This window comes from Notechis scutatus, chromosome 1, assembly GCF_049901735.1.
Source record: "Notechis scutatus isolate UNSWTSFEM ecotype Mainland chromosome 1, rNotScu1.2, whole genome shotgun sequence".
Taxonomy (NCBI): Eukaryota; Metazoa; Chordata; class Lepidosauria; order Squamata; family Elapidae; genus Notechis; species Notechis scutatus.
This window is the reverse complement of record NC_142009.1, coordinates 334416643-334429691: the sequence shown is the minus strand read 5'-3', so window position 1 is coordinate 334429691 and position 13049 is coordinate 334416643. Positions and strand designations below refer to the sequence as shown.

Genomic DNA, 13049 nt, shown 5'->3' with positions numbered 1-13049 from the left:
GTGTGTGTGTGTGTGTGTTTTAAAAAAACAACAATAAAATTAAACCGTGAATGGGAGGAAAAGGAGTCTGAAAGCATCAAAGGAAACCAAACGGCATTTAAAAAAAAACATTTTTGACACCCAGCAAGCTTCTACTTTTGAATGAGGTGAGAAGTTTTTGGCATTTTGGTGAGAAGAAGACAGGGTCTTGGGGGAAAAGAGAGATAGTAAATAAAACGTACAGCCTCAACATAATTCTGAGGAAATTTAAGATTACACCTGTCTTCTTTGTGGGTACAATTAAATTTGGGGATTTTTAAAGCTAGTTACCACCAGATTCCTGGGCTCAGAATTAATTTTTTTTCTCCCCTTAATTCTTCCAAGGGACAAAAAATAATAATTATTCTGTCTCCTTGGTCGATTCTTAAAACTTATTTCTTAAAAAATATTATTTCCTTTTTTCAGGGCACCTGAATTTATTTCCCCAACAGGTTGATTTCAACTTCAACCTTCACGGCAGTGCCACGTTTGGGTGAGTGTTTGTGTGTGTGTGTGTGTCTGGGTTCATTTAAAATCTGAATTTTAAAGGCTTATTTTGCAAGGTGGGAGATGAAAAACACTCAATTTTATTCAGAGCTGTCCCAACGAGGCCGGGATATTAAGACGCCATCGATGGTGGCAACGTGCATTGAAAAGGAAAGGCGAGCAGGTGTAATCTAAAATCTCTCCCCTAACCCATCATAATAATTTAAAAAAATGAAAACAAAAACGAAAACAGAAATAGCGATGCAAAAGAGGCATTAAAGACATAATAAGCAGGCACAGGGGGGTGTTTTTTTATTTACAAAAAAAAAAAAATCACAATAGCACAGTGTTCCTGCAGACAGCCCTTCAGGAATTTGAGTGGGAGAATTCCCTAAAAACTTGCGAGAAATCCTTCTGCAGAAACAGAGTGTTAATTTTGCCTGGTTTGTTCACTTGGTTTTTTTTCCCCCAATTATTTTTTAAAGGGGAAATTGGAGAGCAGGGGATTTATTTAAAAGCAGCAGAGGGTATCCGCTTACCCCTGAACTGTTTTCCCCCCTCCTCTCTTTCTTTCTCTTTCTTGGTGCAAGTGTGTAGAAAGGGTTTAGCGAGCGCCTTAAATCACAGTTGTCAACTTTTAAGACTTGTGGACTTCAACTCCCAGAATTCCCCAGCCAGCAGAGCTGGCTGAGGAATTCTGGGAATTGAAGTCCACAAGTCTTAATTACCAAATAGCAGAGTGGGAAGGGACCTTGGAGGTCTTCTAGTCCAACCCCCTCCTCAGGCAGGAAACCCTATACTATTCCAGACAAATGGCTATATACAATCTCTTTTTCAAAACCTCCAATGTTGGAGTCCCCACAGCTTCTGGAGGCAAGGAGTTCCACTGATTAATTGTGCTCACTGTTAGGAAATTTCTCCTTAATTCCAGGTTGAAGAACAGGTTACCAGCTTAAAGTTGCCAACTTGTGGAGACCTGGCCTAAAAGTGTTTGATTCTGTGCATCTTACGGAAGGGAATCTGAAAAGATTGGCCTGCCATTTTACCCCCACTTATTAAATTCTAGATACTTCCCTCAGTATCAGGGGTTAGATGAGACAGGGAAGAAGAAGAAAAAGTTTTCTCAGATTTTGGAACAGCAAAATGGCCACCAGGTAAATAAGTTTAAAAAAAAAACTTATTAAAAAAATAAAATAAAAACTTGATTCAATAAAGAAAACAGAAGGAATACTAAGGTGGAAATGGATTTTATTTTGAGCAGGGTTAATCAAATTTGGCAACTTTAAGATGGGTGGACTTCAACTCCCTTAATTCCCCAACTTCCAAAATTCTCCAGAATCTTAAAAGTTGGGAATTGAAGTCCACACAGAATTTCCATGACTTTTAAGATGGGTGGATTTCAATTCCCAGAATTCTCCAGCCAGAACTCTAGGTTCCTTCAAACCAATAATGGCTTCCATCAAAACGAGGCTGTTCTCTGCTAAATTAAGTCATACAGCAAACTCACTTCATCATCATCTTTTAATGACCCCACAGTCCCTTGCGGGGTGGAGTTTGAGCAACTGAATGGAGCTAACAGAGATTTTACTGGCCGGATGCCCTTCCTGTCGCCAATGCGGAGTTTTCTTCAGCAGATATATTCTCATTGTGCCCAGTGAGAGAAATATCTGCCTCTATCTAGGATTAAACCCACAGCCTCCTGATTATGAGGCGAGAGCTCCACCATTAGACCACTGCATACAGCAACTCACTTAGCCAATTATCCACATATTTCCTTGAATTGGGAGTTTTCTACTGCCCTAATTTCACAATCTGTGCCCTGCTGGTGTCTTAATCCTTTATATGCAATACTCTCTAAGAAAGGATATCTTGTATTAAGAATAATTCTTTGCAATGTTTTCTAAAAGGTCTTGAGGTCTAGAATAAAGGTCAAGATTTAGAATGGAGGTGTCCAACCGTGGCAACTTTAAGACTTGTGCACTTCAACTCGCGGAAGTCCCTAGCCAGCATGGCCAGCTGGGGAATTCTGGGAGTTGAAGTCCATTAGTTTTAAAGTTACCAAGGTTGGACAGCCTTAGCTTTGTAGTTTTAGGAACCATGTTGAACTTGGTAAACAAAGGGAAGAATATGGGACAGGATGATGAGTGTATGCAGTTGTTGTTGTTGTTTGTGTGTTTGTATGTGTGTGTGTGTGTGCTTTAATGCCTGCATTGAGGCATCTAAGCATGGAATTCTCTGCATCTTCAGAGAAGGACAGATGGTAAGAGGAAAGAAAAAAAAGAGGAAGAAAGAGAGAGGCAAAGAGAAAAGGAGAGGGAGAGAAAGAGAGAGAGAAAGAAAGAGGGGATTTTTTTTTTCCAAAAAGTTGCACCGGATTTCTCAAACAAATATCAACGACAACAAAAATCACACAGCAGTTTCAGAATTTGAGAATTGTTCCTTTTCTTTTTTTCTTGTGGTTTTTGGTTCTAAAAATTGGAAGAAATGGGAATAATAGCTAAAATGGGATATGGCACAGTAGGAAAACATAAGGTGTTGGTTTGTCCAGCTCCTTCCTCCCTCCCTCCCTTCCTCTCCCTCTGAGGTGTCCAATCTTGGCAACTTTAAGACATGTGAACTTCATTTCCCAGAATTCCCCAGTCAGCCATGCTGGGGAAAACTGGGAATTGAAGTCCATGCTGGTTGGGGAATTCTGGGAATCAAAGTCCACAAGTCTTAAAGTTGCCACGTTTGGGGATCCCTGTCTTAACTTGGCCGTTTGGCCCTTAAAATCCTCTCTTGGCTGAGACCAGTTCATTTATTTGTTTTCATCGATTGATTTTATGTATATCCTGACTTTATTGTTTTTATAAACTGATTTTTACCTTTCCTCTAGGGAGAAATCGATGATCGATCATTGATTTCACAACCCGCACACACTCTGGATTGAATCAGAATTATAAGGCCTGTAAAATGAATTATTCTACACACCACTTAAAAGCACCTTCAATAGTTTCATCGGAAGCAGTTTCATTTTGCATGGAATTTAACTCAAATTCTTTCTATTTTTTTTTAAATCAATCATTTCAATGATGCATTTCAAGAAGAGATGGATAAATCCTGCCCTCTTCATTTAGAAATCGGTTTTTCTCCTCAGTTGTGAATGGAAGGGACGGTTTATACCCAAGTGTCCCTCTGTACGGGACATGGCTGATTTCTAAGTAGGATATATTAAAAATAAATAAGTAAATATCGACCAAAACTGTATTAGCCAAACCATGGTTTAATTAAAAAGCAGTTAAACAAACCATGGTTTATGTGATGGATATTGCCATTTTCCAGCATTTACTTCCAGTTTCCAGCAAAAAAAATGCCCATTGGAGAAAACTGATTTTGTTAATGACCGCAGTGTTCATTTAACAACCACCGTAAAAATACGTTGAAAAACCAGGTCTGGTTGTGTGATGCCTCAACTTACAACCTCAACAACTATAATTCCAGGCTCACTTCCAATCATAAGTCAAAAACTACCTATATTTATTGCATTCTTTTCAATGACTAGCTCTTCCTCATCTCCCTAATTGAGTCTCTTAGCTGAGATGGGCGTGGCAGGGGGAGGTAGAAATTTAATAAATCCCTTAAATCAATAAAACATCCCATGAGCCCTTGCAATAAGAGGGTCCTGGCAAGGCTTCATCCCAGTGGCTAGCTCCTTTTCCCATTGGTCAAGGAGGAGGCGAGAAGCCCCCCCCCCCAGCCAATCAGGGCCTGAAAATGCTGCCATGCCTTGGCTACCATCGAGTTGTGTTGGGAGAGAGAGAGAGATAGGCTTGAACTCCCTGACCTTCTTTCTATATGGCTCTTTTTCACGGAGGACCAGATAAGCGAAGAGCCCAATAGAATAGTTTTGATGGAGCGAACAAATTTGTATTTGTAATGTGTGAACGTTGTGTTCCTAAAACACACATATCCCACTCCCGTGATTCAGTCAAGGGAACAAAGGTGCCAAGCCACCCAAATCCTATGCATTGAATTCAAAAAGCTCTCAGAACTGTGTGATGTTTGTTATTTTGGCTTGCCGATCATTTCAATTATCAAAGGAATGAAAAAAACAAAAACAAAAAACACGAGGTAGAATCGAAGAGGGTAAGGAAGGGAAGCAGGAACACTGGCTTTTTAATTTTAATTTTTCCACAATGCACTTGGAATAAATTGCAGCATAGCCGAACCAACTTAAAAAAAAAAAAGGAAACAGAAAAAAAAGAAAGAAAACATAACATCCGAACCCAATGAATCCAAATCAAAAGAGAGAGAGAGAGAGAGAAAAAAAAAAACCCAAAGCAAAGAAATAAATAAACAAATCGAGAACCAGGAAGGGATAGCTTGGAGGTGGCGGGAAAAAAAAAATCCACTGAACGAAAAAAAAACCAAAACCAAAATAAAATATCTTTTTAAAAAATGGATATAGATATATATATACACACACACACACACACGTACAGTTGGAAAGACACCCTCCTCCAACGGAATTTTTTAAAAAAATAATAATAATAATAACAAAGCCGTCAAAACAAATTGTAAAATATTTTTTTAAAAAAAATGAAAAAGGACCGACCAGCATGCAAAGATCATTGTTCACATTCTCCTAATCATGCATCAGGCCCAAACGTCCGTAAAGAGGACAAAAAGGTGCACATACAACGGAGCAACATTACCAAGGATGCAGAGAGAGGCCCACAATGCAACTCAACTCATCTCCGGCGAGACCCGAGAACGAGCAGATCTCGCCCGCCGTCTTATATATTTGATATTATTTTTTTTTTATAATGATATCAACAAGAGATTTATTTCTTGCTTTCTTTCTCTTTCTCTCTCTCTCTTTCTTTTCTTTAAATTTTTTTTCTTATATATATATATTTTTAAAATAGACATATTTTGTCATCGAGAAGAGCTTTCTTAGTTATTTATTTTATGTTTAAATCATCGTCATCATCTTAAGTTTCTTTTTTTATAAAAAAGATAAAGGTTAGAGATAATAGATTATATATAGATATAGATATATATATACTTCTCTCTTTAAGAAATGTAAAAATGTGGGTAAAGAAAGTAAAAAAGAAAAAAAACCACACCAACCTTCTCGTAGCTCTGAGGGATGTTAAAGGGGTTTGATGCGGAACACAATGACATGAGAAGAGAGAAAAATAGGGAACACAGAGAGAGTAAAAAAAGGCCTTCAAGGGTGGCATCTGCAAATCGATTTGCTTTTTTCCTCTTTCTTTCCGTTTTTAACTTAAAAAAAATAAAAAAAAACTTTTTTTTTCTTTAAAAAAAAAAAAAAAACTCCAATATGTCCCTTTTTGGGGGGCTACCACCAAGAGGGCCCAGGAACGGTTGAAGGTGCCTGAGGAGGGGGGCTCCCTCATATCAACCCCGGACGTACCGGTTTAAGAGAAGCCCCTCCCGAGAATTCGGAAGCCCTCTGGCACTGCTGGATGGCCCACACCCACCCGCTTCTCCCCACATCACCTCCCCCGGGCGGCTGAAGGAAGAAAAGATTAATAAAGACACCCTGGGAGAAACCGGGTTCCCACCGCCTCCGTCACCACGGGGTCCTCGCCGTGGGTTGGATCTCTTCCGCGGTCCACCAAAATGTTTCCAGCAGGGCCAAGTAAGATCCTGACACCCGTTCGAGGCATGTCCACACAGGTTTGGGAGTCACATCCTAGAAACTCAGGATGCGACTGCAGGTTGCAATCGACCGACCTAATTTGGCTCGAGTTAGCAAAAAAACCAAAATTGGTCAGACCCTCCCAATTCTGAATTTTTGGGGGGAAGATGGAGGGAAAACGCACAAATTTTTGGATCCGCCCAATCTTGCCAAATTAAATGGGGGAAGGTGTGTGACGGGAGCCTCGTGTCCATGCGGACGTGCTTCGAACCCCAATTCCTTTGAATCTTTCTTCCCCGCCACAAACTTAACAAAAAAAAAAGGAGGGGTGGAAACCAGACCTCTTTTGCTGTTCAGGGGAAGAAAAAAAAAAGAACCCCAAGAAAAAGAAACGAAAACTTGAGCTCTTATTCCCTCCACACACACCCCTCACCCGCAAACCCCAAAAGTCATTAAGAGAAACAAGCATGTTACGGGAAGAAACAGTGAGAAGAAAAAAAAATAATCAAGAATTTTTGAGTGCAGCGACAACGAAGAGGGAAAAAACAAGGCACAGAAGACCCCCCCTCCCACACCCCACCACACCTCGCCCATCATTTCTGGCCCTCCCCACTCTAAAATTCAATCCTTGGGGGAGATAGCAATCCAAATTAACCTGCAAGGCTTCCACGTTAGCTAGGCGCCGCTTCGTGGAAAACGGTCCCCCTTTTAAACTGGGGCAAAAATCTTCGCGAAGCCTCTAATTCAGGGTCTCCAACCTTGGCACTTTAAGCCTGGCGGACTTCAACTCCCAGAATTCCCCAGCCAGCTTGCTGGCTGGGGAATTCTGGGAGTTGAAGTCCGCCAGGCTAAAGTGCCAAGGTTGGGGACCACTGCTCTAAAGAGAGGACTTCAAATAGAACTGGCTGTTGTGTAAATTTTGCACACGCGGGACGTGCCGGCCAACCCTGTCCAGTTAAGTTTGGAAGGGGTGAATTTGTTTCATTCACACTCGTTGTAAGCATTCAAAACACTTGTAATTTTGTACGCTGCTTTTTTGCTGCACTGACCGAATTAAGCCCCACGACACCAAGTGTGAATTCTGGTAGGATTTATTTATTTATTTTTTTTAAAAAAGGATAAATTTCAGGTCAAGGTTTTCAGAACAGCCTGATATTCCAGCATTATTTCCAGCGGGAATGAAATAATTTCAGGTCTGTACATAGAGGACACTGAAGGAATTGTTTCTGCCTTGCAGAATTCAAACGGCCGCCTGCACAAATCCCGGGATTGCCAGCTCGTTTTTAAAGCTTGCAACTTGTCATTCTGTAACTGAAGATTTTAAAACTCTTTTTAAATGTTTCTTATGCTGTAAGCTGCCCGGAGTCTGTTTGAAACGAGATAGGTGGAAAATAAATTTAATCTTCATCATCATCTCAATTTTAACGACCCCCATAATCCCTTGCTGGGTGGAGTCTGAGCAGCTGAATGGAGCGGAGTGTTTACTGGCCGGATGCCCTTCCTGTCACCAATGTGGAGTTATATTTAGCAGATCTCATTCTGCCCAGAGAGAGAAATATCTGCCTCTATCACAGCCTCCTGATTGTGAGGCGAGAACTCCATCTCTAGGCCACCGTACCACACGACAAATAAATTTAATAAATAAATAAAAATAAGCCTGAGAGACTGTAACCAAGGGGGGGGGGGGGGATCCTGCAGTTCCACCCAAAAACCCTAAATCTCATCCTTTGCGGCGTGAAGCCATAGTTCCAAAGAGATATAAGCAAGAGAGACAATATATACTTCATTATTATCATGACAATAAACAGTAATAAATGCACTTTTAATAAAAAAAATTTTTGGCATAGATGTGCAGAGAAGGGAAGGGAGGAAAAATATGGGGAAAAAACAAATGTCATTTTCTGGAAGAATTTTCTGAAGGCCAGAGCCTCATCAAGTTAACTTCATGGTGGCCATGAATTTTTTTAAAAATATTCATGAGCCTATCACATGGCTAATCTGTTTTTAATGGGCCAAATGGTAGTTTTTGTGGGTGGATGGGTGGGGGTGAATGGCTATTGAAACTCCTGAAAACTTTTCTACTTAAAAAGAAAAAATTCAAGGAGAAACATTCAGCCAGATTTTAAAATACAGGTCTGTACGCGGGGTGGGGGGATTGACTGATCCAGTTCAGATTGATTGAAAGCTGTCAGTTCCAAATGTTGGAAGTTTGTCGCTATACCTATGGGTAAGCTAGACAAAGGCCAAGGATGACCACTGCCTTTCTTCTGAATACAGATGGTCCTCAGTTTACGACCGTTTTAGTGATGGTCCAAAGTTAAAAGGACATTGAAAAAAGGGACTTACAAATTCCCCTCACGCTTACAACCGTCACATCTCCACTGTAACTTGATCAAAATTCAGGCATGTTGGCAACCGGCTTGTATGTATGACCGTATCAATAAAGGAGAAAATTTGTAGCTCATGGTTGACATGAGGGGTCCTTGCTGCTCTCTGAGCTTGGTTGTTTTCTTGCAGACGTTTGACTACCCAACTAGGTAACATCATCAGTGCTACAATGGCTTGAGAGCAAACTCCAGTCCTTCCTAGCACCCATGATGTTACCTAGTTGGGCGATGAAACGTCTGCAAGAAAACCACCAAGCACAGGGATCGCCAAGGACCCCTCCGAGTCCCAGTCACGTAGTCGCCATTTGCAACTATCCTAGAAGTCACCTTTGCTTCACGACTGTGTGATTCACTTAATGTCCGCAGCAAAAAAAAAAATGTCATAAAACCGGACAAGAATCGCCTCACCTAGCGATGGAAGTTCTGGTCGTAAATCAAGAACTACCTGTATTCTGAAGAACCTGCTTACTTTGCATCTTTCCCCAACTCATTTTCTAGGGGATATTTTGAAAATAATGCTTCCTTGGAGGAAAGAATTGTACTGTTCAGCTGGATATATTTTTTTTTCCTGGGGCTTAACAAAGCACCTTACAAGAGGCAGGTGCTTTTATGCTCGCTGTAAATTTTCATCTGAGCCAGCCCCACATTCTGTCACCGAAATTTCGTGCACAGGAGGTGAATGAACAAATCTGCAATTTATTGGGACATCGGGATACCAAGCAGCCCCTGTGGGAGATACAACTAGCAGAATAGCAAGAGTTGGAAGGGACCTTAGAGGTCTTCTAGCCCAACCCCCTGCTTTGAGCAAGGGACCCTACACAATGTCAGACAAATGGCTGTCGAGTCTCTTTGGGAAAGCCTCCAGTGATGGAGCACCCACAACTTCTGAAGGAAAGCTGTTAATTGTCCTGACTCTTAGGAAATTTCTCTTTAATTGCAGGTTGCTTCTCTCCTGGATTAGTTTCCACCCGTTGCTTCTTGTCCTGCCTTCAAGTGCTTTGGAGAATAGCTTGACTCCCTCTTCTTTGGGGCAGCCCCTCAAATATTGGAAGGCTGCTATCATGTGCCCCCTAGTCCTTCTTATCTCTAGACTGGCTATACCCAATTCCTGCAATCATTCTTCATATGATTCATCCTCCAGTCCCCTAATCCTCTTCGTTGCTCTTCTCTGCCCTCTTTCCAGAGTCTCAACATCTTTTTTTAACGTGGTGGCGACCAAAACTGGATGCATAATTGCAAGTGTGGCCTTACCAAGGCCTTATAAAGTGGCATTAACACTTCACGGGATCTTGATTCTATCCCTCTGTTTAGGGATAGACAGGAATACAGCCTAGGACTGTGTTGGCTTGGGCCTGGAGACTAAAACATACGAAGAACAGTTGCGGGATTTGGGTAATGGCCAGTCCAGAGAAAAAAAGGACTGGTCTGATAGCACTATTCCAGTATTTGAGGGTCTGCTACAAAGAGGAGGGGGGTTCAACTTATTTTCCAAAGCACCGGAAAGCAGGACAAGAAGCAATGAGTGGGAACTAATCAAGGAGAGCGAAGCAACCTGGAATTAAGGAGAAACTTTCTAACAGAGAGGACAATTAACCAGTGGAACTGCTTGCCACCAGAAACTGTGGGTACTCGATCCCTGGAGGTTTTTAAGAAAAGACTGGACAGCCATTGGTCTGAAATGGTAGAGGGTCTCCTGCTTGAGCAGGGGGCTGGACTAGAAGACCTCCAAGGTCCCTTCCAGCTCTATTCTGATGGACTGTTGGCTCACTTTTAACTAACCGTCCACTAGGACTCCAATTAATTAAGCTTCCTTCCCTTCAGAGAGGGCCTTCAACCCAACTTCTTCTGTCTCGTCAAAAGGCCACGCAAGGCTCCCGAAAGACCTTGGCGTGCAGGCGTGTGAGGGCGGGCAGGGGAGGGTCACATTTGCCATTCTTGTGAGTCACGGCGCTCCCTACCTCTCACGTATAGGTTGGCGGGTGAAGAATAGCGCACTCCGGCATTGTTGCTGGCGACGCACTCGTATTTACCCTGGTCCGTCTCTTCGCTGCTCTCGATCTGAAGGCCACCTGGCAGGGAAGAGACAACGAGACAAAAAGGAAAGAGGAGATGCCGAGAAATATGTTAATTATCGACCGAGGGCAGATCGGACACAGAAGGGAGAAACGGCTCTAAAGGGGCCGAAACGCACCAATTATTACGTATCCAGAGCTCAGGATTGAACGGTGGAGTTCTTGGTACTCTCTGAGGTAGATGGTTGTTTTTTTCTGTAGACATCTCATGACCCAACTAGGTAACATCATCAGTGCTAGAAGGGAGTGGGAGTTGCTTTCTATTTATATCAAGGGTCTTCAAACTTGGCAGCTTTTAAGACTTGTGGACTTCAACTCCCAGAATTCCTCAGCTAACATGACTGGAGGAGGAATTCTGGGAGTTGAAGTCCACAAGTCTTAAAAGCTGTCAAGTTTGAAGATCCCTGATTTATATCCTTGCCGTCAGTGTTGATGGGAGTGTGGTTTTCCTCACTGGTAGTTTCTTGATTAGGGTATTGTTCCCAGTTTGTTTGTCAGGTGTTAATCCCTGCTTATCTGTGTATTGATTGCTGATTAGAAGATGTTTTGGTCATTTTGTTTCTTTTTTGATTTGATTGTTTTTGACTGTTTCCTAGTATGATCTGATTGCTTATTTGTACCCTATGACTATCATTAAGTGTTGTGCCTTATGATTCTTGGCGAATGTACCATTTTTTTTTATGTACACTGAGACCATTTGCACCAAGACAAATTCCTTGTGTGTCCAATCACACTCGGCCAATAAAAAATTCATTCATTCATTTTTGTTTTTGTTTTTATTTTGAATGATATATAAACAAATATAAAGCATGAGCCAATCCTACTTCCTTCTAGCGCTGATGAGGTTCCCTAGTTGGGTAATGAAACGTCCACAAGAAAACAGCCAAACTCGGAGAGCACGAAAAACCTCACAATGCAATTTATTCCTGTGCTTAACTCTTTCCTGCAGTCCAATATACTTTTCAAACCATCAGGCTGCATTTCCCTCTTCAGCCACAAACAGAAGACACTTTTGTGTGGCTATTTGCAACTGACAGGTTGGTTTGGCCACACCCCCAAAGCCACAAACCACCACCCCGCCATGAACCAAACAGCTTTAGGATGCTACGCAGCTTTGCTTAAGAATATAGCATTTTTCTTGCGGTCAGAAAAATCCGTGCATTGCAATGTCCCATCTCCAAGGAAAGTTCTTCCAATCCAAAGTCGTGTTTCCAATCGGTGCAACTTTTAAGACGGGTGGACTTCAACTCCCAGAATCCCCCAGCCAGCACCGAATTCTGGTGTCAGGATTCCAGCAGTTGCCCTAATTAAATCATGAGCCTCGAGGCAAACTTCAAAAAACGTCCGAATTCTGAGACCCGTAATTCACCTATGACCTATGACCCTGTTTCCTCCCCTATCCCTCTGGGTGTGTCATAATTCATATTCGAAACGCTTTCATAGCTGAGACGTCATCAATCACGTTCTCCAATGAGGGATTTTCCTGGGCAGAAACTCCGGTAGCTTAGTTACAATCTTTGCAAGATAAAAACGGAATAGAAATGTTCTGTTGCATAGAAATGTTTTATGAGTTGACATGTGGGAGTTGAAGTCCACAAATCTTTAAAGGGGCCCAGGTGGAAAAACACCGATGCAGACCGATATTATCTTTATTATAAAGTTGTAATAACAGAATCTGAACGTGCTTCCACCTCCCTATCTTTGTTGACCTAGGGAAGGCCTTACCTGGAGCATTTGTAAATGTTTCAGTCCTACCCTGGACTCAAGAGTTTCCTTTATCTTCCTCCTATCCCCCTCAAGGCCACTTCATCTGTCTTCTATAGAGTTATGGGAAGTCCACCAGTATATCATGAACCCTTCGAAGTTCCTGGTCCTCAGGATCTCACGACTCAAGATTGACTGTCCCTATGCATGGAGGCTCAAGGTTGATTGCCCCTATGCATGGAGGCAGAGTTCTGGAAGTCCCACCACCAAACCATGAACCCTTTGAAATGCTTCATCCTCAGCATCTCACAATCTAAGGTTGACTGCCCCTGTGCATGGAGGCTCTTAATAAAACTACCTAGGAAATAGCCCTGCTGGATCAGAGAAACACTATGAAGTCTTCCTGTTTGGAAAGAAGCAGCAGAAATAACCTTTTTTTTCTTTTTTTTTGGCTGCTGGTCTTCCAAGATTTGGTCTTTGGACCCTCTGAATTAAGAGTAGGGTTAATTTTTCTGCTATTTAGCAAGGTAGCAAAAAATGAATTCTCCACCTTCAGAGAGGCCACGAGAGAGGATTCCTAGGGTATCAAGGAAAATCAGCTTCTGCACTTGGTTTTTTTCCCTGATTTTGTACATCTCTTATTGTTTCCAGGAGAGATTTCTCCTCCTGTTCTTTTTCACCACCAGAAAACACCACCGCGATTTCATTAAAAAAAAAAAAAATCCCACTTCTGGT

At 41.9% G+C, this 13049-nt stretch overlaps 1 protein-coding gene across 1 annotated transcript in view; it reads right to left on the bottom strand.

Annotated features, from left to right (window-relative positions):
• Positions 1-13049, bottom strand: part of PTPRS (protein tyrosine phosphatase receptor type S) — a 265570-nt gene that overhangs the window by 130143 nt on the left and 122378 nt on the right. The window contains 1 exon segment of the mRNA XM_087952781.1: positions 10497-10607. Within this exon segment, the coding sequence (XP_087808907.1) occupies positions 10497-10607 (111 nt within the window).